Here is a 25,215-nt window from a genome sequence, read left to right on the forward strand (position 1 = left end):
TATTCATTTGACTCAGGCAACTCTATTGCACCCTCACCTACAGATTGCAGTGGTCCAGTGAGAGTTGCTTGGGGGATTTGGTGCTGCGCAAATTAAGAGGGGGGGCAGCAAAATAATGCCTGCTGGAAAAGGACAAAGCAGCAGTAAGGATCCAGAACGAAAGCTGGAGCCAAGCTCTCCCGATGGCTTCTTTAATGACCTGGGCCAAACGCTTGCACCTTTCATTTTCAACAGGGAATGCTGAGCAAGTAAAGATGCATTTTTGGTCTGATGCTCTGAGCTCTTAATCATTGACTTAGCCACTTGAAAGTGAACCACTTAACCATCCTTCAGCTTCCAGGCTATTCCACCTTGCTCCGGTTTTAGTTTTGCATATAGTCAGAAAAACTGAACTATTCAACCGTGTGTGTTTGCATGTGAATTTACTCAGTTGTTGCTACCTGAAATGAGACAGTATTTGAGAAAGTTAAACTAATGAAAGTGCTATGGGAATATTATATTGGTTTGCTGTAAACCCCTCAGTTACAACATCTCCTGTGGTGTGGCACTGCTGCCAGGAGTAGTTTCCCCTTTATAGCCCAATGAGTTGTGCCAGAGAGCTTTCCTTTCCACTCAGCAGCAAAATGTGCTGTGTGGTCATCTGGAGCCGGAGCAGAAGGCGCTGGGCTACTGGGCAGCTCAGCACCTTTCACACTCAACCTATTTCTTTTGCAGATGCTGAATTGCTTTTTCCGGTCCTTATATGTTTCCATTCTAGGTCACTGTTTATTAATTGCTACTTGAATAATGTTATGTAGGTGGCAAATTTAATGCTCCATCTCCAGTGCTGTCGTGGCAGCTTGCTGACTGAAGCCCTCCCCACCCAGGACACGCACAGAAACAAACCTCCTTAGAAGCAGACCCCATCCCTGCCATATACACGCTGACCATACACTGTATTTAGACTCCCTGTTGTGGTGCCTGGACCAGGCTTATGCAGCAATGAAGCTCAGGAAAGTGATGCATAACTGCCTGGTCTTCACAGAATCACAGAATCATATAGGTTGGAAAAGACCTTTAAGATCATCAAGTCCAACCGTACTCCTTCTTCCAGAGGGAAAAACTGAAAACCCCTAAAAAATTAATGGGCAGAGGTCGGTGCAACACGTGCATCAGCCTTTGCAGTGATCGTGTGAATGTGGGCTCATCCATAGACCTCCCACCGATGTATGACCTATTTCTCCCCGCGGCAGAGCCCTGCTCAGAACACCGACTCCTAGACAAAGACTCAGAGCTACATCTCCTCTTTGATGCCATGGCAGGGCCAGAGGACAAGGGTTGTTCCTGCAAGATCCTCAACAGGGAGCAAAGCAAAGGGCACTGGAGAAATGGGCTAGGTTCTGCAGAGGGACAAGTCAGTGGTTTCCCAGCTCCTGAAGGCTAGCGTGCAGGAAAAAAACAACGCTGAATGCTGCGCGCCAAACAAAAAGCCAAAGCCAAGCTCCAGGAAGCCCTTCTGGGGCAAAATGCACCCTGCCAGGAGCATAAGGAGAGAGGAAGGGAAGGACGAGTGGTGCCCACATCCACATGGGGCTGCGGAGGAACGGTGCCTCTCCAGGCTGAGCTGGAGGGACCACTCAGGCCTCATTTCAGGTCACGTAGGGACCAGCTCCAGTAGCTTTTGCAAGTGCTGAACGGCATTTGCGACTGGCCAAGAGTTTCCACAGTGTCCCTCTTTTTGGGGCCTCTCTTACTCCCTCAATTTACAAGGAGGCAAAGGAAAATAACCATCACTCCCCCTCACCCTCACAGCAAAGCCCTGCTCGGCTGCATTTTAGCAAAGATCCAGTACAGTATTAAAAGTACACTTTATTTTCTGTACAATTCTCATCCAAATCTCCAGGCGTGGAAATGTCCACCGTGTCCCCAGAAAAAGTTGCAGATTGCTCCGCTGCTGTGAGACACCCCACAACTGTCCAGGAGGGGCACAAAGCCAGGGCCACCAAAATCAAGTGCTGACGCTTTTTCTAGGCGCGGGGAGGAGAGCGGGAAGGAGGAAGAGGGGGAGGCAGTCCTGCTCTGAGCTGCGAGCGCGCAGAGCCTTCGGCCGCTCACTGGGGAGCAGAAGAGGCACCCTCAAGTTCACGTCATCGTTCGTGCTTAGCGTGGGAGTCGTTGCGTTCAACCGTCACCCCGTTCCCGTTCCGCGTCACCTCCTTCCTGTTCCAGTCCTTTTCCAGGTAAAATTCAGCAAGCACGGGGCAGTGGTCCGAAGCCACCCCACCCCAGGACCAGTTATCGGGGATCCATGGGTTTGTAAGACCTTCTCGCACAACAGCCCAGTGGCCTGCATGAAAAAGAATCACGGAGAAGAAGATAAGTAATATTGCCCAAATTTGACACACGCCGCTAACCTAACTAAAGGTTACATGACCTCACTAAAAAGCAACTCTACCTGTGAAAACCTTTTTCAAGCTGCGACTGATCCAGATGTTATCCAGCGACTTGGACCCTTGTGGGTTCTTTGTGCTTATGTTGGTGAAGGTGCTGGAAGGCACCAGGTGATAGAACTTCTCCTTCCTCAGGATGTCGTGGTCGCTGCTGTCCGGGGCCTGGTTAAAATCTCCGAGGATGATCACGTCTTTTTCTCCTAGAAAACAGGAAAAACAGAAATGAATGGGAGGAATGGACATCCATCGCTTAAATACAAGAGGGAGAGAGGATGAATGGGAGGAGGAAAAATACAAATACTGAGTAGCAAAGCTGACTTTACTCTGAACTCCCGAAAGAAATGCTGTTTAAAACCTTTTTCACTGGCTATTTACTCATGGCCATTCTCCTCATGACAATAAAAAACAGCCAGTACACATTTCATGCTTGTTTTTAAATATCATCTCATTTATATTGGTGTCCTTTGCTTGCTACTCACTGATAGTGACAAACTCAAAGACAAGCAGTTCTGGTCTTAGAGGTTTTTAGAAAGCTGTAGCTTTATAAGCTTATTTTTTTCTTTTCCTGCAAGAAACACATATCAGGTTTAACTAGTCCTGACACTGTTTTTTTATAGATTTGCTGTAAGACTCAAGGACAATTTTTGTGAGGATCCCAGGAAGACGCAGCCTTATGCTGGTATATACCAGAGTCCCAAAAGCGCAGTGCTCGTTGTAACCCTCTGCATTTAAGAAATCCCAAAGAACAAGCCCAAGGAGCAGCCTGCAAGCCTGATGGCAGAAGGTGAGTTCACAAACCACACGGACACTCCCTGACTACAGCAACTGCCCTTTGCCTGGCCGACTGAAGGGATACTGCTGAACTTGGGATGTCTTAGACTTTGTCTAGGGCTGAATTTTCAAAGAAACGAAGGGAATGACTTGAAATGCTCGTCAAAAAATCCTGTCTTCCTGTGAATAGAAAATGGCCTCAGTTCCATTTTATTTCCAGCCCTAATGAAGTGAGAAAGGAAACTCTGGACCCAATTTCATATCCACAATGTGTGCTCTCCTAGCTCCACAGCTGCAGATGGAGACACCCCAGCTGTGCACTGGGGTACAAGGACAATGCGCATGTCCCGGTGCCCATCTCAAACCACTGCCAGAAATGTCTGGTAAGACAAACTCAAGAATGCTGATAGCTGATCAAAGATGTTGCTGCGTTACAGCTGGGTCCTGGAGAAGGAGGAAGATGCTAAAAGGAGGCACAAATGCACCAAAAATTATCCCAAATCTGACTTCAGGGACGAGAACTATGCTTACTATTCTGTAAGCCCTTTCCTTCCTGGGGTTGAAGTGTGGAGGGAGAAGGGATGGACAGCTGGATCGCTTTACCACGCCTGGTGCTCACAGAGAAACCTCCTTGTTTCGTGCTGTTGCTGTAGAAGTAGCTAGCCAGGAGAGGGAGCGCAAGTTAAGCAACAAAATCTGTTCCACTCCTGTCTTGCACTGCTTGACAGACGTATTGGGAAAGGGCTGGAGAGAAGCGAGATTGATAGCGTATGACTTACAAAACCAAGTAATTCAAAACATGCTGCTTGCTAAGATGCAGAGAGGCGATGAAACAATAGTGAAACTATTTGTGGCTCCTCTACCCTTTGCAAGTCGCAAATCATATTGGAAATGACAGGAGGTTTAAATATTATTCTACAGTATTGTGACAGTGGCCTTCCCACCTTTAAAAGAAACAAAAAACCCAAACCTGAACCCGAGCTATTTTAAGCTCCATCAGAACCCAAAAGAAAATCAGTTCTTGTGTAATGGGACGATAGCGCTTGCTGGGAGCCGGTGGTTTTGCATGCATCCTATCGCAAAAAACCCAAGATCTCTCACTCGGCAGGACCAGGAAGCCTCAAATGCGACTGTGCCGTCTGGGTCCTTCAGGACTAATGCTTGCTTAATGGCCGAGGCAGCACTCGGCTCCTTCCATGCTTTCAGCTCAGCTGTATAAGTGGGGAAAGGCCATTACAGAAACCTTCGGAGCACATCCTTTGGGGGGGGGTGTGTGTTTAAAAATGACAGAGAGGCAGGCATCTTAACAGCAGTATCTTGATCCCGCACAAAATATATTCTATTCTATTCTTAAAGTACTCTCACTTCTTTTCGCAAACCCTCAAGCCTATTTCCCTTGCATGAAAAACCTATGAAAAAAACATTATCACAAGTGAAAATTTTAACTGACTGCTCCATTCTGGACAGTTTAGAAGAGCAGAGCCTAAAAGACCCAGCACCTAACCGTGTGCTCCGAATGAGGTAAGAAGTCAGCCTGCTGCGTGCACAGGGAGGGAGTCACTGTATTCTTCACCCACTTAAGTTTCTGCATGCAGAATAACTAAGCATAAAATCAAAATGCAGCGTAAAGTTGACAGACGGAACAGGCTGGGGTGTGTTAAAGAAGCCGAAACCCAATTTGCCATCGGGGAGGGAAAGGATTGCTTCTGGTCCCCTCTCACAGAAGCTTCTGGGGCTCCCCATGATTACAAATGACCAGGGAAAAGGCTGGGCAGCTCTGCGCTAAGCAGGAAAAGCAGGCAACACCGATTTTCTAGATAACCACCAACTTCATTTCCCCTTGTCCTGGCTCACTCTCAGCCCTGCTCCTGCCTCTGCCAGCTCCTGTGACAGCAACGCCACGCACAGCGGCTTCGTGCCTCGCCTGCCTGCTGCAGCTCCCGACAGACGTCAAGCAGGGAAAGAAGCAAACCTGCCGGGATCCTCCTGGGTGTGTGACCACGTCTAATCGGTCACCCCTGGGTCCCTCAGCCGAGGCAGGGAGCAGAGCCGCCATGCAGCAGCTGCAGCTCTCAGGCGTCTCACGGATCAGCCCCAACGGCTCTCGGCCAAACTTAGCCAAGGGTCTAGAAGAATTCATGCCGTTGCCCATAACGAGGCATGATAACTGACTGACAACGGCAGTCACGATGTCCACAGTTACAATCAGATAGGGGAAAAAAGAAAATCGAGACAATGCTACTGGTGCTGTGGTGGGATTTTCCTCTTTTGGAGGCAACAAGAGTTTGAGACTGGCAGGGCTCATTCCTCCTCCTCCTCCTCCTCCTCCTCCTCCTCCTCAGGACTGGGCAGCAGCCTGAGCCAGAGGCTCCTCAGCTGATGCAAGCTGGTCCTCCTCCTCCTCCTCCTCCGGCAGGACAGAGCAGCAAGCGCTCCCTTACCAACCCATCTTTTGCTGCAGAGGTCCCTCCCACAGACTATACTGTCCCACAAGGACCCAGAGCCTCCATCTGGTGGGACGTGGTGGCCTACAGCCCGTAGCAGACAGGCGCACGTCCCATTACCTCTCAGGGGTGCTGCCACACACATTCAGACCCATCGGGCTGAAAGCAACCCTGCCCTTGTCAACAGAGAACTCTTCAGGTGAGGAAAAAGTCCAGTCTGTTTGCAAATGCATCTGCAAATTCACTGAAGCACCAGTGACTTTTAGCAGCGTCTGCGGGTGGCTCTCGGCCAGCAAAGCAAAGCGCTGCCTTAACTCAGCCCTGTGCCGCAGCGGCTGAGCACCGGTGTGCCAACGCAGTCAGCTGAGGGCCTTCCAGTGCCTGCAGAAGGTCTGCAGTGTTGAAATCTGCTTTCCTGCAGGAACCGGGAAACCCTCCTTTGCTTTGTGGCAGTCCAAAGAGACACCTCTTTGGTGGGAGCAGGACACTCTCCCTGACTTTCCCATGCCCCGAATGAGTCCCCTCATGAACCCTTAAACCCCCAAATCCTTCCTGGAGAGAGTGAGAAGCAGAGGATGAGAAGGATGTGATGGTACCTCAGCTGCTAAGAGGCTCACTACCGCTGCTCAAAGGTCTTCTAAGCCTAGTGCCTGATGCATGGGTAGCCCCTGGAATATGGCCAAGCCAGATGGGAGAAGATGGCTAAGCCAACACCCTGGTCCCTGGGTCCAAGCACTACCAGTACATCCAGGGTAGCATCTATGTCCTGCCTGTGGTCACCACACTGAAGACGAACTGGTGGAGTTCTTGAGAGAAGGCAGAAGGGCTGCTGCAAAGAGTTAGCTATGAGCAGCCAACAGCCGCCGTGACTCTCTGCTACTGCTGAAGGGAAAGAAAGAGGGGGGAAAAGGAACCAGGACCCACTGGTCTGATGGGAGAAATATGGGGACACTAGGGCTCTGCATTACAGGAGGCTGTGGATAGTAACCAAATGTCCTCAGATGCTCACGTGCCTCTTCGTAAGAATGAAAGATAACAGAGTAGGCGTCTGTTAGCAAAATGGGAGCAGAAACTCAAATTTACTGCAGTACTCACAGAAAAATCAGTTCTTATTACCCTTATTTTATGGATTGATTTGGAAGAAATTGAAAGATGGCGGTAATTTTAAGCATGACATTGATTTTGGCAGGGTAATTCAGTACTTCAAAGTGACACGTGTGTACTACCATTTGTTTAGGAAACAAGACCTGCATCCCACACGTTTGGAGGAATCTGAATCTCTCCTTTTGTGAAAGACTAAGCCAAGAACAAGCATGCTCCAGTAACGTGCCCACCATATGAAAATAAAAACATGAAATAAAGAGAAGCCCTAATGCCAACAGTCTAAATTTAGATGCAGTGGAAATGCAACTCGGTTGACTTCGGAAGAGCTACACATTTATCTGTCTCAGTTCAGCCTTTGGGGATTAAACAAACGATCCTTTTGTTTACCTTCCTCCTTTCCAGTTTCAAGGTACATGGGCAAGTACTTAAATCAGTAGCACTTAAAAATAGCTCTGACTTCTTGCAGCTCAAAAGGAAAAACAATAGAACACGCATAAAAGCTGCAAATACCTCTTGTGTATACAAGAGGGATATTAATGCTTCCAAGTGACCAACGTTGCTAAACTGGGCCAAGCTGAAAATCATCACGCATATAAACCTTGTAACCCTTTTGCATCTTTGTCAAGCAGTAAATGAAGGGCTAGATTTTTCTATTCCTATAACAAGATCAGCAACATTTAGAATCTGAAATGTGCTGTTCTGCTTTGTAGGAAATTGAATTTAATTTGCAAGCTTCAAAGTAAGAAGCAAATTCTCAGAAATGAGGTAAAGAAATTCAGCTGCCTATTACATTGCTCAAGTTCAGATCTAAATTCTGGTGTCCCTCATCCTGGTGTAAAACCAGAGCAACTTATTTGAAATCAAGAAAATTATCCTGCATATTACGCCCAGGTACCAAAGCAGGATTTGGTCTCTTTTCTTATTAGCAGCCATCTCCTGATTTGCATTGGGTTTTCCAAAGTGCTTCCAATTATCCCAAAAGTAAATATATAGAATCTATTTCTTTTGGAAAAAAGCCATTAAGCTTTGTTCTGATATCAGGTAGGTGTCATTTCCACAAAACACTTAAAATAGGGTCTTAACCCTGGTGTCTTTTCTTTTTTTTTGGCTGAACTTGCTCTTACACTAGCATAAAATCAGAAGGAACTTCATTTGAAAAAATGGTGTCAAAGCCAGAAGGATCCCCTGTGCTGAGTTAATTAGGAAAGACTATAAGACAATGAGCGAGGGAAAAGCACATTTGCCACGCTATCCATCATTCAAATACAAATACTGGTAAAGACAGTTGTGAGGCTGATGAAGGTATTTGTGAAACTTGCACTGAGACAGATTTTCCTTTTTTTTTTAAATTCCTTTCGATTAGATAAACTGGCCAGCATGCATGTGATAGCTGGCAGGAAAAAAACTGCCCTACCTTTCAGAGTCTCCTGCAAAGTCTGTGCAAAGGCTGCCAGTTTGTGGCTGTCGTGGTTCTTCCCAGTATTCTCTCCTGCCGAGGACGACAAGGCCAGATGAAGGTTAACCAGCGTTAGATCATTCATCCCAACCTGGCAGAGGAAGGAGGAGAAATCAATGCCATGCAGACAGGGCATGGAAGGCCACAAAGCAAAACCGCGCGCCTGTTCCCAGTGCTTTCGGCAGTAAATCTGCGTGACTAGGACTCACTTTGCTATGTATGTGGTGTGTTTTGGTTTGCCTTGGTTTGGGGAGGGAGAGGGGGAAGGTGTTTTGCAGCTTCGTTTGCAATAACCTGATACCCTCTCGGTTCTGGGGAAACTGGTTTGCATAAGCAAACAGCTTCTTTCTGCCACGGTTGCAGAAAGAAGCCGTCTGCTTATGAAAATCAGTTTATGCAAAACCAGTTGTTAATAAGCTACAAATAATGTCATGGTCATTACATGGGCTAATTACTGCTCTCTTGTGATTAGCCCTGGCCCGTCACAGAGACTAACCAGGAAACTTAACGTACCTTGAAAGGAGCTGTTGGCTCCCTGCAATCTTCTGCTTACCTTCTGGGACTCACTTGGCACAAGTAATACTTACTCTCAAAACTGACCTATTTACATGATTAATTAATATTAATTATTCGTAGTAATTTATTCATAATTATTTTATTAATGCTTCTCTCAAAGCATTACCAGAGATGTCGAGTTCCCTCAACTGGACCCCTCCATCACATCCTGTGCAGAGATGGGCTCTCTGTGCTTGTATGTTCACTCAAGCATATGTACGAGAACAGTCTCCAAAATGCAGGATGTTCTTTTAGATGGGTTCAGCCTAGTGAAAAAGCTTTAAAATGGAAACTCTGCACTATGCCAGCAACATAAGATAGATCAGCCCGAGTCTCTCAGGAGCACTGTGCCTTCTATATATATATATCTCTCCATGTATCTATCTGTCTCCATTCTGCCTACACTTACCCCTCTCCACTCACAAGAATCCCAGCCCTGTGGCTGGCTGCTGCTGGATACGCACCTTGTCCTTGCTGTGTTAATTTGGTAAAAGCAGAACAAGGTGACTGGTGACTTCTGGCACGCTCTCAGTGGCCGTGGATGCTACTGAAGACCCACTGACCCTCACGTGCCCAAATGCTCCCTTGCAGCAGGGTTTGCTCCCACAGGACCAAGGGAAAGGACGGACTCTGGTGATCTGCCATACGTATTAAGGCCCACTAAGCACCTTTCTATAATCAAGCCATGAGGCAGTGCTGAAGTGATGAGATGGGTTAGAGCCTCACGCAAATTTTTATCTGTTAGAAGACTGTGTCTCTTTCCATCTTACCCACTTTTTTTTTAATAAAAGCTAAACTCCGCAAGGGTAGGTTGGCGCAACGGCAGTTACCTTGAAATGTGCAAGATACGGGTGAGGATATGAGTGCTTCCCATTGCCATTAGTCTGTGCACTCTCCTGAGATGAGGCATCTTTCAGTTCAATGCCAGCTGTTGTATCCCAGAGGAAGCCAGAATATTCAACTCCCTGGAATTCAAAAAAAGAGAAAAGCTAGCAGTAAGAAGGTAAACCCAAAACATTCTGCCCAGATGCAGCCCCCTAGATGAAACTTTCACCTGCAAGTTTGAATACCACCCTTTCTGTTGGCAGTGGTGTACGTCACTCCCAAAATATGCAGAGGCGGTAAAAGACGATGCAGGTTTATATCCGGGCTTGGTGCCTGCGGAGGGCAGGAAGCCCAACTCGCTGTGCACAAGCGTAAAGGAGAAACAGCATCCTAGGCTACCAGTAGGAGATAAAGAGAACGGGTGGAAATGCTTCTTTATCTCACCCCAACCAAAAGCCCCACCAGATGCGGGAGGAACGCTCCCCGGGCAGCCCCACTGACTTGGCTGAAAACGGAGCGTGCCGAGTTTGAAACGCGTATTGCTCTGCTACCCGCAGCCCCTCGCGTCTGTACGCTGGCTATCGGACACCCAGGTAACCTGAGCACTGCTTGGTCCGGCCAACGATTTAATAAGCTGTTTTATCTTATACAGGTGGAGCACGTTCAGGACCACCACAGGGGTGAAAGATAAAGATGCCGCCTCTCGTGCACGTGTTTGGGCTGATACGGTCCTCGTTTCCTCCTAGTCCAGGCAAGGCATCGGATTCTTCCGAGCGTGGTCAATAACGAGGCAGTTCATTATCCATAGGAAAATAAGGATTGTTTGTCTGACCCTGAGCTCTGTGCATCATGGTCTCACTGGGCGGCTGCTAGGGCTGCGGGAGATGATGCTGTGCACAGTTGTTCCTTCTCCCCACGCCGTATGCCATCTCACAGATTTCTGTCGCCCGCAAGCTAAAAATATCCAGGCTCCTTGAGTCTCTTGGCATGAAATCTGGTCTAGACCTCTCAGCCCTGTCAATCTTCTCTGTCTCTTTTGCAGCTTGAATGTTTCACACTCAGCTCTCCGCTCCTTTTAGCTATGTTTCTATCATCCTGCCTGGGTTTTTTTGATTAATTCAGGACGTGGAATTGGCATTTTCAGAAAGCTGGTTGCACCAGCTTTCCCACCCTGGTCGCACCAGCAGCGGTATCTAATTCAAAGCCTGTCAGCCTCTCCTCCCATCACCCAGACACCATTTTCCTTGGTATCATTCAAACCCGCTTCCCTTAGCAAATTGTCGTTAAATCAATCGCAAGGAAGAGCTTTTTCCATTTCAGCTGCAATAAAAAAGTGTTATCTGCTCTGCTGACTTCCCGTGAGCCTTGAAAGAAAGTATTAAGCTTGCCTAAAATCCTTTGGTAGCTCCTTTAGATAACTCACCTTTAAAATACTGACAAAATTATTCCACCAGTCAGAAGTCTAAGGTCTGAAAACTGCTCTAGGAAAAGATGTGGAAGAATAAAACTGCTGTCAACGGCTGTTCACTATTCCCTGGCTCCAGATTTCACATCAACATGGTGGTCAAAAGTCATTGCTCGGTTGAAGACCAAATGCCCGGGGCGTGTGGAAGCACGAGCCTGAAGCACCATCCACCATTTTGCATTATTTAGCCCTATAGAGCATCCCGAGATCAGCTTGTGCCGAAGATGCTATACGCTCAGGGTTACACTGCCTTACTTCACTGTATTGCACTTGTGTACACAATGTTCAAACCTGACGCACCCATTAACTAACCCGAGGGGTAGAGTAGACTTTTTGGCTTAGTGGAGGGTTCTCCAGCACAGGCAGGTTTCTGTTAAAGCAGCTAAAAGGAAGAGTCAGTAGATACCATTTCTATTCTTAGCTTGGCCACAGACTTTTCCCATAATTTTGTGAACCATTCATCCTTACGTCCTCACCAGTAAAACAAGGTAGATGATGATTTTTAATTACTCAGCCCATTGTCAAAACTTTCAGTGTTATCTTTGGAAATACAGCTCAGGAAAAAATAGACTAAAGACTCTGGATTTAACATAGAAACTCTGAGACAATTATTAATCATTCTTGGAAAAAAGGAAAAAGCAGAGGGAACAACTTCAACAACTTTTAAAATTCAGTGTTTTAATGACCTGGTCTAACAAGAGATCCCAAAGGAAAACTCCAGCCAGAAATAAAAATGTCCTGAAGGGGATCTGCACTCTGCATCAGAATTAAGTGTGAATTGCGTTAAACCTTGGACACATTCAGACCCTCTGTGTCTTTCTAGTGGTAGGCAGAGTCCAGTCCTTGTGCTGCTCAGGTGGTGGGTTTTGGTTCGTTTTTTTTTTCTCTCCTGTTAGTTGCCATTCTTCTGTTTTACTCAGAAGGGCAGCAAAAGTTGCTGCACCTCCCAAAACATCAGAGTCCAACAACAGCCTCAGGTGTGACCAGTGATACAACTTGATTTGGAAAAGCCAGATTAAGGAAACGTGGATTCTAAGCAGCGTGATTACGGGACACAACTGCAGCCACATCTTTAATAATGAAAGTGCTCAGTATAGATGAAGACAGCCTGATGTACTGCTAGGCACCATTCATTACACGACAGATCTCGCTTCTTGCTTCCACGCCACAACAACAGCCATGCTGCAATATCTGCATCATGAGAATGATCTTGTTCAGCCACAACAGGCTTGAGCCCGAGGAGGACCTTGCTCTGAAATCTCATTAGCACCCTTAAAGGGAAAAAAGAGAGATTTCCCTTGGGAGAGGCTGCTTTTGGGCACCATTAGTGGTGTCCAGTCCAATATAGCTATACCTTGAATACTGTCAAGGGTAGCAGGTGCAGCTGTCACCACCTTATAAATTAGTACCTCACTGCGGTACATACAGATATTCCCACGGCATAAGGTGCTGCAGGGAAAAGCGCAGTGTAGCACGGTGCTGAGTTCCGACGGAGTCCATAGCATTTTAAACACCAGCGCAGAGCACTTTGGGGAACGCGCGAGATAAGCTCCTCTTCCAGATGAGGACGGCAGGCTGCACAGCCCCTCTGCGGGGTCTTCACTTGCAAACTAGGAAAATGGGGAGCTCTTCTGAATGCCAGCCACTGCTGTGCTGGGGAACAACCTCAGCTGACTAGCGCAAAAAAATTCAGAAGTACTGAAATTCAGCCTGCCAGGGGCAAAACCAAGGACTCTTTCCTTGTCCTAATGTGTAGCCTTTCCTCTATATTTCTCTACTGTTTTTATCCACCATACCTCCCCCAAGCACACACACCTTCCTCCTTACAAGTGTGCCACAGGCTGAGGAAAACGATTCTTCCAAAAAAATCAATCCCACAGTTGAATTGAAAGCTATAGGAAGAGTCAGCTTAAAAAACAAGAGATGCAAACCTTGCCAAAAAAGATTTGCAAAACGGTTTGCCTTAAACAGATTCAAAATATGTCCTTGCTTAGAGGGGACAAAAAAAGCAAAGCCAAAGTTCAGACTTAGGGATTAATGTACCTTGTGTAGCTGGCCCGAGGGTTTTTCGGAAACAACACCCTTCCAACATCCTCTAGGGCCCTTCCATTTGCGGATGTTTGGCAGCGTCGGCTGGTTCAGCTCCATACAAAACTAGACAGAGAGGAAAGAGAAGAAAAAAAAAAAAAAGATCAGCTTTGTAGGGTTTTAAAAAAATTGCAAAATAACGCATTTAGCGAGGCATTGGTAAGAGACACCATGGAGCACTGCCCTCCCTGAAGGCTTGCAAAGGAGGTGGTCTGGGCCACATCCCAGGCTGACTCACCCCCGACTGGACATTATTCGGAGAGAAATAAAAATTAAAACAGCTCAGTGCAAATGCTGTGAGTAGAACGTTTCCCCTTCAGACTCTTTTTTTTCCTCCAAAGCTCCTTGTTTGACCGGAAAGGGGTTTCCTCTGTGCCGCCTCCAAATCCTCCCGGGGGGCAGGAAGCACCGAGGGGGCTTGAACACCGAGGCCACGGGCACAACAGGAGAGGAAGGGTATAGACCACCTCAGTAGCTGGCGTTTTGGGGTTAGGGCTCCTCTGACTTTACGCCAGGGACACGTGCTTGAGGCTCCCCGTGCACGAAGGGAGCGGCTGCAGACTTGCACGCGCGGCAGATCCTTCTGCTGCTCCCCGCAGGCGTTAGTCCTCCTGGACACTGCTGTGCAGCCACAGCACTCAGACACCTTTACGTGTTCAAGCATACGGTCAGAGCTAAAGAGGCTGTGCCCTAATGCCCAACAGATCAGGGATGCTGGAACTGTGGAGACCCTGGAAAGCCCCCAAGTCCACCTGGGTAACATCTTGAGATTTAAATTAAAACAAAACAAAACAAAACCAAACCCCAAACTATGCCTTGGAAAATCTGGAATCTGAAACCCCTTGACGTGGATGATACGGAATACTTTTTGCCAGGGGTTTCAAAATAAAGCTTAATAGAAGGAGCTCCAGCCCCGTGCAAAGCTGATGTCAGGTCCGGGCAGGTGGGCTGGAGGCTGGCAGGGAGAGGAGGCAGCCGAACGCCCGGCCACACAGAAGGGCCTCCGCGCAGCAGCTCTGGCTGCAGGGAAGGGGGCTAGTGGAAAGTAATTGCTGCAAAAGAGCAATGGGGACTTTCAACGTGCATCATTTTGTTATATCTGACACTGGAGAAACTGCGTTGAAATGCAGAGGTTTTCACAGTGAGACTATCGTCAGACAAAATCTTGTATCCAGAATGCCCCTCCAAGTCCAGCAGCAATTTAACGAAGAAGGATTTTCAAGGCAAACAATAACCTCCTGTACACAGTGACTCTTTGCAGTGGGATACGCCAAACACACTTCGAAGAGCTACAGTGATAAACTGCACAGATGTAAGTGTTTCCTACGTGGGTATCGGCAAAATCACGGGACAACTATTCTCACGTTTATTTTATCTTTTGGGACAAAAATTAAAAACAAACCCTGCTCTTTCACTAACTGCCTTGTCTGCAAGTTCAGCATCCTGGAGGCTGAAGCTGTAAGCATTGACTTCTCAGATATACACAACCCAGCAACCCTTTTTTGCCTTGGAAGGCTGAGAGTCATTTCGGTTGCACACCCGAAGCAAAAATATTTGGCACACCTTTTAAAACAGTTTTCTGAAATGAAGAGATTGGCTGGGGCTTCTTATTCAAGATTAACATACCGCGTTATTGTCCATTATATACCTTCAGGCAGTGCTAGGGCTGGGCTGATTTACTGAACGGTGTTTGCACGGCCTGGGAACAGAGCTCTGCTCTGAAGTGATCACCAGGTGCTACCCTAATAAACACAATAAATCACTGCAGCAACAATTATTCATTCCTGATGTCATTCTGATGACTTTAAACAGCGTGCATTTGGTGAATGAGTTTTCTAACATTTAAATAACTTAAATCAGCAAAAAAAGTTTGTTGAAATTAGGAGTTCAACTGTAACGACAAAAGAGTTAACTTATCTCTGCGTTGCAGCTGCCTAGAAAGTCCAGCCAGCACAAAGTATATGACAGGGCTGAATAAATCCTACAGAAACCATCACTTTAGCAAAAAGAACATCTGCAGTCGACTAGTTTGAGTATTTTGTTTCCTCTAAATATAAGGCCTTGATTTAACTTTGCTCAAACAAAAAGATGACAAATAAGATTTCACGGTTTGTTCAGAAAAAAGCCATCAGCCCCTTCTGGGTACGGTTGCAGCAATGAACTACAGTCAGCGGCCTACAGCAGCTGACTTCAATCTGTGCCCATTTTCCAGGGCTTACAGGCACACAGATTTTGAAGCTGTGACAGCATGCTTGCTTAGGTCATGTTTTTTTGCTGAAGTGAGAAGGGCATTTCTCAAATCATGTTGTTCTGCCCACAAAACCCAACGTCAAACAACATTACGCTTTCCCTCATACAGTAAAATATACAGACAAGCTCCTAGCCCACATTGGGAATGAAAAAAATGCCTTTCCTCCTTTGCAAAACTAAGTTAGAGCTACGCCAATCCCTTTGAGGAGCAGTTCTTCAAGTGGTAAAGAAAAATCAGAATTAAAATCTCAGTCAATCAGAACAACTTTTTTTTTTTTTTCCAAAATCCTCCTAAGCAAAAAAGTTCTAGTTTTGTTTTTCTCTAGATTCTTTCAGGCTGCAAGTTTCCTGAAATTCAATCAGCTGCTTCATTAAATCCTACACATAGTGAGTCAAAACTCACACACATACCATAATACCAACAGCACCAGGGCTTATTTACAAGGATGCCCGGTATCGCACCCATGCCGCCATGGTCTCTCTTGTAGCTGGGTGCTGGTTTTTGTGGGATAGGCAGTGCTGCCAGGGAGCAGGAACATGGCAGCTCCAGGCACGCTCCAGGCAAAGAGCAGCCTGCGCTCTTGAGAGGTCAACACCCGTTGTGCCAGGCACTTGCCCATTGCCCCCATTTGGCATGCAAGGCGCCAACAAGGGCCACCACCCCAGGAACTGGGACAAGCCCCGTTGCCTTTGCTCACCAGCAACACGTCATTTTCCCAAGAAGGGAGGATCCAGAGAAGTAATTGCTCTTTGTCCACCCTGATAAGGAGCCGGTGCCTGGTGCTCCCAGCCCCTCCAGAAGCAGAGACGGGTACAGGCACGAGCTTATGACTGACACTGGAAAAGACCAGAGGGCAGCTGGAAGAAGCTGGGGAAACACACATTTGAGGAAGGACTGGAGAGGGGAAGGCAAGGGGTCTTGGACTAATTTGGGAGCAGGGAGAAGAACATATGCTGGGCTGGCACGTGCTGGAGATCACAGGGGAGTTACAGACTCCTAACACGCCTGCCTGCCTCCCCAAGACACTGCCAGCAAGAGCATCTAAATTGTGCATTAAGTTAGATCTCTTCCAGCGCAGTAACTCTGCACACTAGGAGAGCTGCCAGCGAGCACCCTGCAGTAGCCCACGAGCAGATCTCACCACCTCTTGTTCAGGATGCCCTGGTTAATCTTTGTTTTCTTTTGGGGTGCTATTTGTGTAGCCAGCCCCAAACCAGGCACAGCAGGGTCATCTTTTCCAGATGACACCACTCCGTGCTGAACATCTTTGCCTGTCAAGTGTTTCTCCTGTAATACCAGCACTGGGGACCACGCTGAGCCAGCGACCTCCCTTGAGGTGAGCATCTTTTGCTCGACAAGAGGGTGCGCTACTCCTAAACCCTGACGAAACTAAATGTGACCCAGGAAAACGATGTCTTAGGGCTTAATAAATTACACATTTCTTATTAGCCAGGGATTCCTCTTTGGAGGACGCTTTCATTTCAGACCTGGAGTCAGAGGGGAGGCTGCGGAGAGGGCAAGGAGAGAAGGCACAGTGAGGAGGAGCTTCCAGGGTGAGCCTGTTGTTACGGCACGGTACGTCTGGGTGCAGTAATCATCACCTGAACTTTAGAAAGGCACTCAAAGCAATTAACTGTCCGTTTCGGTTAACTACCACAGAAGCTTTCAGGCCAAAAAGGGCACTGCAGTAAAGGTAGACAACAACTCCATCAAAGCAAAAGGGATTTTGGTTCCTCTTAACCAAGGGGAGAGATGAGAGCTGGGGAATAAATATTCCATTTCTAACTGTCGCATGTACACAGTTCCTTTATTTTTAACAGGCACTAGAGGGAGCAGCTTTAATGAGTACTGGAGATGCGTACGAAACTTCTACCAATTCCTTAACATTTCAGCTATGTTGAGGTGTCATATTAGTAAAGATTTGACGTCGTCATGGTGAAAGAGACTTGGAGTTCAAGTGTGAGAGACCCTGACCAGCAAAAGAAGATGCTAGACTATATTATCACGTCAAAATTCACCCCCTTTTTTCAAATTGCAGATCCTGGATAAATCTTGAAGTAGGAATCTGCACCTGTGCATGAAAAATTTAAGTCTTCTGGTAGTGGGCTCACTTTCCTGTTACTTTTGAGGGATGTCTTAGTAGTAGTTCATGGACCGCAGGAATCTGCAGGTCGTGGGCTGGAAAACAGCAGGGTAAGGGCTGTTCTGTGCTACAGAGCATCTCCCAGGGATGGACTTAGTGCTTCAGGAGAGGGTAAACAGAAGACCTCTAAGATATACCTTGTAAATTGTGCAGTGGCGCTTGAGGAGAAGCCCCCCCAACCCTCTCCAATAAAAATCCCATCGTGAAACATGATCTAATATATTTCTGATAGAAGATACAACAAAGTTGGCAGTGACTTCATGAGACCATCTGGCACTGCTCTTTTTTAATCCATCCTTTAATATATATATATATATGCCTTCCCTGCTCCATCACTGGGTATTGTATAAGCTAAAAATCACGTTCCTGGAATTAAATGCACGTTATCCTTTCTTTTCTTTACTCAAGCGAGTGGACTGTACTTTTATTTCCAATTGAAAAAGCAGACTTGAATACCTGTAATCCTAATCCAATCTACCGTGTACAGGACACAGCTACAGTTGGTGCCCCCTAACGAAGCCTGACCCAGAAAGCTGGGACCAGAAAAGTTACAAATATTTCCGAGAACTTGAAATCAACACCTTTGGTCTTCAAGTAAAGCATCCTGATGCGACACCGATGCTCCTGAGGAAGAAGAGTGTTTTGTTAGATCACGTTTGCGAGGAGGAAGAGGCCGAGTTAGGGGGTGGAGAGATTTGTGGGTGTTGTATTTTACTGAGCGGGGTGTTGAGGTAGGGGTAAGGAAAGGTCAAAGGCTTCAGGGCCGTCGTCCCGGTGCAGCCACACGTGGCGGCGCAAGGCAAGTCAAGAGGGGATGCAAGGCACAGCGGGGCCAGGATGCCCAGCACGCTTCTGCAGCCGGACAACGCTACCTCCGCCTCCCACGGGCAGGAGCAACTAAGGAAGGGGACGCAGAAGAGCATCGGGATTCTCCCAAAACCAAAGGTAACAGCAGGGAGGGAAGCGTTATTACGGCTAACGCCTGAAACAGAGACTCAACATTGGATCCCGTTTCCCACTGACAACAGTGTTGTCTCAGGCCTTCGTTGCTTGTTTGCCTTGCCCTCAAGTGTATCCCTTTCCTGTTTGCAAAAGTAGCCAAAAAATACACACACAAGAAACAGATGCATCCACTGGCGCTGGGGGATGCGCTCACAAACTCTGTTCAGAGGAACCATATAAATAACACGAGGGAAAGTCGGGGTGGCCCTACGTTAAGATATAACACTTTTCACATGCCCATTCAACTAGTCCCTTCTAGGAAGACTTCATTAAAGATTGCATAATATTTATTGCTTGTGTTGTTCAAGTATTGATATTACACAAAGGCAAATAAAACTTGGCAGGCGGATGGGCGTCTGATAGACAGATAATTATGAGTGCTTTCAAAGGAGAACAACCCCCACCAGGGAATCAGCTTCAGTCTCAGCCATATCTATACATTTGTGTTGGAAAAAGTTTTCTACTTCTCCCTCTTGTACATAATTGTACATAATTCTACAATGAAGTTAGAGGTGAAGAAATAATAAAAAAATCTATAAATGTTAGGAGAAAAATTCTAGGATATAAAAAAGAAAAAAAAGATAAGGAACCCATCTACTGGAAATGCAGCAGCCACAGAATTACTCCTGGAGAGCTTATCTGCCCCTTCTGCCATGCTAGCGTGTCCTGCTTGCTCTGGGTCATCAAGGCCTGGGGCAAAACCGTCCCATGCTTTACGTACTGGTTTGTTGTTCCTAGAGCTAAACCAAAACATCCAGAGTGATGACCGAATAAATCCTTGCCATCCTCCACGTTCTTCACAAACATTATCTAACACATCCTTCAAAGAGCTCTATAAACTCATTGCGAGCTGCAAAATCGAGGCAGAACCCTTCAGCACAGCCAAATCCTCAACCAGTGTCTTTCTTCAGAAATAATACAGCACCCATAGGCACAGTCATCACCTCTACGTGCCTTTGCACGCTACGGACATACAGAGCTCTTTTGTTGTGATAACGTGCACGTGCATTGGAGTCCCAAGTCCTGGTCCATCTGAAGGCAGGCACCTATGGCTTTTTCATCAACTCAAGCAGGACTCATTTTTTCCTGCAAAATGTGCTGCTTCTGCTTCTTAAATTGCATCCCAGTAATTCAGACAGACACCACGGAGGAAGGATTTCCTTCCTCTGGGGATCAGATTCTCAGCTCCTGAATGAGTGCTCCAGGCACCACGTTATGGACCGGAGAGGAAACATTTGCCATACTGCAGCCTCGCTGCCCAGGAGCCACGTGGCAACCTGAACTTCCAGCTTTGCCGCAAAGGCCACTTTTAAGCTTAGTACTTAAAAAAGGATACTTCTGGGACCGAGCTCCTCAGAGGAGATAGGATGAGGAAGGCTCATTTTTGAAGCCCAACTATGCATAGGCGAGAAACTAAGTTGTCCAAGTCCGCTCTGCCTGCTTCAGAGGGGGGTAATCCTGGGTCTGCAGAGAGGCACCGCTCTGCTTACCTGAGAAGCGTGCAAGCAAAGCATCAGAGGACTCTGTCATTTAGGCACCCCTGGGGCTAGGTAGCAGCTAAATGATGCTTGGCAGGCTTGGAAAGTTTTTCAAACGGCAGGCATCGTTTCCTGCGTCAGGTATCTGAGCCCCTTCATGAGGCTGGCCCTGTTTTGAACCAGCCTGTGGATGTGAATCCAGCTGGACACGCGCCTCTCCCCTGCTGCTGCTGTGTTACTCACCCATTGTACTTCATGAATGTGCGGGAAATAATTATGCTGATAAGCTTAACATTATCTCAATTATCAAAAGCGTGCTATGATTTGTTTCCATATATGAACCTGTTTGAATCAGATCAGATTTTTTTTTTTTTTAAGTCAGGCTTTACAGGATTGGTTGGGGAGTGGTAGGAGCCTAAGTTTGCACTCCCAAGTTATTTGCCTTCCTTTTCAAGTCCTTATTTTGGAAAAATTTAGCAGTGAGTTTCCACACTGCCCTCCCAGACGAATTATAGCTCGCCGCAGTCACCCAACTGCTTAATTCTTTGTAATATCTGAGAGGAAATTACATTCTTTATCTTTGAATATATGATTAAAAAACCAGACTGTAGCCGATAAAACCAGTTCTCTGCTCGCCTTTAATCATAGCGTTCCCGGGACAACAATGCAGATCATTCACTGGCATGTTCTCCTACCTTCATCCTAAACAAACGTGGTTATTTATATAAACAGCATCTTTTTATAGATCTTCAAAAGGAAGACACGGAAACCTTTGGTGCAGAGCAGTGAAACAACAACTGAAAGAGGCAATGCAGTAACTCTCCTAACACATTTCAAGTGCTGGGGCCACTATTGAAGAATTACAGGATGCTCAACTACCTATTGTCAAAATGGGATATGTAACATCTTTCAGGCAGTTTGCCATTTAATGGGAAGGTGTCTTCACATATGCTTGGTGGAAATTTATGCTGCCTTTTCCCTGTGGAAGACAGCACCCATATTTGCCGACCTCTGTGTAGGCGAAGTTTCATGGGTTCTTAATTTCTCATGTTTCCATTCACAAGCTGAGCTTTTTCCTTGTACTTCATAGGACAGACTCATTTTGCAGAAGACATTTTCTGACAACTTCTTTTCTTACCCTTAAGGACTTTTTTTATTTTTAAACATAATACAGGAATTAAGGCTCAAGAATTTGTCAAGGATGGTCACAAATCTTTGCAATTTATTCTTGAAGCCTTTCCAAGAGAGTGTTTTACTCTGCATAAGTAGGCAGTATAATCATTAGCAGCAATGATGGCATGCTAAGGGAACTGATGTGATATAAAGAAGACTAAAAAGAAGCCCTCACGACTATGAGGCTATCTTTTTCATCAAGCTGCTTTTACGAGAGATGAGTGGTTGATTTCAAACACCTTCCCTACATTGTCATAAAACAGTCTGCTCAACTGGTTAGCTGTGCTAAAATCTCAGCCACCCCATGACTGAATTATTTACTTACTACCATGTTGTCTGCTGTAAATACTCTCGTGCTTTTCCAAGTTTTTTTTCCCCAACTCATTATTTCCAAAGGAAGAAGACAAGTTTCATTTTGCTGCCGCTTCTGCCACCAGCAATACACCTCTCTGGGAACACGGGTGTATGCTTAGGGAAGGTATCATTGAGATTATTAGAGCAATGTGGCATCAGATATTTTAGAAATACTACTATAAGCGTCTAACTACAGCTACTGCTTCAAGCAGTGACCGACACAGCGGGATCCAAGTCTTGCACAGAGTGAGCTATCGCACGTTCACCCAGAGCGCACGCACTTCGTTTTGACCCGTGACGGCCACCACTCTGCACAGCCATGGACCGTGCAGCAGATACAGGAGACCTACGCTGCCTGCTCGTTTGAACTAGATATAAGGCACCGGGCAACTAGGAGTCAGTGGCTTCCTGGGAACCTGTTGTTTGTTTTTGTTTTTTTAGTTTTTTGTTTTTGTTTTTTTAATCCCTGGGCTGATTCTTTTCTCATGAAACATGAGACTCAGGAATCGATTTCTGCGGTGTGGTGTAAAACCGTATTACCGTGAGTACAACCTTACTCACCCAGTAACCACCGGGACTACATGAGATGAAAATCAGTTTATCAGAACCTAGCCCTTAATATGGAAAGCAAATAGAAAGTCATCCTATGAAACATGAGACCCAAAAGTGATAAGAAATAGTTTCTTGTTCACCAATTAAAAACAAACAAACAAACAAACCAACCGACCAGTGAGCTGTATCGATTTGCCAGGATCGGAATCTCCTTACCTGCACATTGCCTTCAGCCAGAGGAAGAAGAGGCAGAGTGCTAATACAAAAGTGCTAATACAAAAGAAGAATAAATAAAACCAAAAGGGAACAGGAAAATCGCAGTTTTGAATGTTATTAATCAAGGAAAGCTGCTTAAGCACTTAAGATAATTAGGTCTCTCTCCATTCCCATGATAAAAATTTACTCATTTCAGGTGTTAGCAAGTGAGTTGGGGCTTTTTTTGTGGGTTTTGGTTTTTGTTTGTTGTTTTTTTTTTTAATTGTGTGCTTCTGGCATATACATGGCGGTAAAGACGGATGGGACTGTGCTGATACACAGTATGAGAAGGAATAAGAGCAGTGTGTTAAGAAAACTGCTGAGACACAAGGAAAAAGGCACAGCCCTCATTATTACAAGGTCACAGTTTGACCACCTCTACAGAGCCTTGCATCAAAAATAGTTATTCACTGGGCATTTTGCTTCCATCCATTTCTTTCCTACTGTTAGTATTACTGTTTTCCCCAACTGATTTACGTCTCTGCTTAGAGCAAGCATTCTTTCCCATGGTAAGAACACAAAAACAAGGAAGAGAAAAATATATACTATGACTCACAACCATTGCCAGCCTCAAATATTTATTCTTCCTTCAGGAATTGATTACGCCACCGTACAGAACACTGTGCCACCTCCTGTAAAGTTATTTAAATCTGTCTCGTATCCTATTCCATTACTTTTTTTGGATGCTTATTATTAGGAGGATCTCTTCCAGGCTGCTGGCATTAGGACTTGTCATCTCACCTTTTTTTTTAAAAAAAAAAAATCTCATACACATCTATATTCTTTTTCACACCTCTAGCCCTTAATTTAAAGAGCCCAATTTGACACCGATTCCTCTCTGAAATAACACATTCTTTATTTATAGGTTTGCACAAGTTTTGCACCCTCCACAGAGGCTACGCGACTGTCCTCCAACCCTGACCAAAGTTCTCCTCTAACAGATGCAATGGACTCTGGCTCCCCACAGAGAGCATATGCATTACTTAATCCACATAAACTACCAAAAAATTATTTGGGCTGACATTAAAACACTCTTGCTGCTATGTCAATCTATTAAAAAGGAAAAAAAACCCCACCCTTCCCCAAAATTGCTGACTATTCAGAACTGGTCCTGTTCTATGAACTTACTTTGCCTTCTGCCATCTTCTAGAAGAAAGCTAGGAAAAAAAAGACTGACAAAGGACCCCTATTACTTCTACCACCCACAAACAAAACTTAAATACATGCCAGCATTTGTAAACACATATTTTCTGCTTCTCCTTGTTCTGGAAGTGTAGAGAATAATTTACTAATGGATAAGTTTGGCTTCTGTCCAGGGATAGGACTAGATGCCTCACAAAAGAATGCCAAGCTAGTATAACAAGCAGTCTCCGTACCTCCACTTCTCGCGGAGGCCCAGCCATGCTCTAGGGAAGAAGAGGGCACCTCCTAAAGGACAGCATTTTAAGAGCAACCTGTGTTCTCCATGGCTCCCAGTGATGTGTATTGCATGGCTTCTAGTGTTTTGTTTATTGAAGTCCACTGATCATCAGAAAAGAGATGGGCAATGCAACTAAAGGAAAAACAACATCCAACCAAGATCAAAGATGCCAGACATACTAGTAGATGAGAGCCTGTGCTTCCATGGCTGTTGACCACTTGACAAGGGTTTGCAGTAGAGGGGCCTGGAAAGACAAAGTAGTCATAGGTTCCCTGTAGATAGCTACTGAAATCATCATGGAGCTGGCCAGAGCCATAAGGTCCACTAATACATCTCCTTAAACTTCTAGCCATCTAGATCCCTCCTAGAGGACACAAAGGAGGAAAAGAAGTGAAAGGCCAGAGAGGCAAACACTGTATAGCTGCAGGGTTCCTATGTCAATTTAGTGGATGGGATAACCCCGAAGAAGCCTCCCATATTGTAAGAAATGGTGTCAACATCGTTTCCAGCTCCACTCAGCCAAAAATGGTTCCTTCACAATAACAGCTATACTTCTCTTCACCCTGAGTTTTCTGGACCCCAGGGGGTGAAGTCTGAAAAAAAGACTTTGCACCCCTGAGTATTACCTGCACTCAGATAAACAAGCAAGACAAGGGAAAGAGATAGGGGGAACTACAGGAAGGGCGTGGGAGAGCAAAAGGGTAAGTAATAGGGAATAAGGTGAGAAAAAGAATTAAAATAAACTCAGTTGGATGATTTGGAATTATCTCCTTTTACTCTGAGAGGTCAGTCATTGACTCCATGGTGGCTTTGAAGGAACAGGGCAGGAGGACCTACTTCAGCTGATTAATTATGCAGAAGTCTGTCCCCAGGCTGAATTAGGCAAAGGGTATGGCGAGAAGCTTGATTCCACCTCTCCTCTCCAGGGGAACAGAAAAATGAGGCAGCAACAGGGCTGGAAGAGATTGATCAAAGGTCCCGAGTGAGTCAGTGGCCAAGTCTACATCTCCTTTTCCTGTTCTCTGAAAGTGAGACTGCTGTTTCCTTATCTGATTCTAGAGGACATCCAAATGTACTTAAGTTTCAAAGAGGGCAACCTCTTTCTGAAAAGGATAGTTCTAAGAACAGGCAGTAAATGTAACTCATTTACAGCAACTAATTAATTCGTTGCCAATTCCCTTACAATCTTTTTTAATCAATAGCTCCGAAGCGAAGCAAGATTGCAAGACAGGGCTCACACTGTACAGGAGGACTGTGGCTTTTAAAAATATGCACAGAAAGACTCAGTCCTGAACTAAGTGCATTTCTGGGGTACACGTCGAAACAATTCCCACCAAAGAGGAAGGACCATCTTGGCATTAGAAGAGTGCCTGGGACTCGGGAGACTGAGGTTCACTCTCTGACTCTTCAAAGTCAGTCATCTTAGGTGACTCTGCCAAAATCATGTGAT

General features: G+C 45.9%; 1 protein-coding gene across 1 annotated transcript in view; it reads right to left on the reverse strand.

Moving 5' to 3' along the window:
* Nucleotides 1-1,863: 1,863 nt before the first annotated feature.
* The window catches only part of EEPD1 (endonuclease/exonuclease/phosphatase family domain containing 1), a 68,805-nt gene continuing 45,453 nt past the window's right edge, over nt 1,864-25,215 (reverse strand). Inside the window, exons 3-7 of the mRNA XM_075495598.1 lie at nt 13,093-13,203; nt 9,590-9,724; nt 8,163-8,295; nt 2,435-2,629; nt 1,864-2,326 (exon numbers count right to left, since the gene is read on the reverse strand). Of these exons, the coding sequence (XP_075351713.1) occupies nt 2,127-2,326; nt 2,435-2,629; nt 8,163-8,295; nt 9,590-9,724; nt 13,093-13,203 (774 nt within the window). The 3' untranslated portion in view covers nt 1,864-2,126. The remainder of the gene's footprint in view (nt 2,327-2,434; nt 2,630-8,162; nt 8,296-9,589; nt 9,725-13,092; nt 13,204-25,215) is intronic.

Source organism: Mycteria americana, chromosome 2 (assembly GCF_035582795.1).
Source record: "Mycteria americana isolate JAX WOST 10 ecotype Jacksonville Zoo and Gardens chromosome 2, USCA_MyAme_1.0, whole genome shotgun sequence".
Lineage (NCBI taxonomy): Eukaryota > Metazoa > Chordata > Aves > Ciconiiformes > Ciconiidae > Mycteria > Mycteria americana.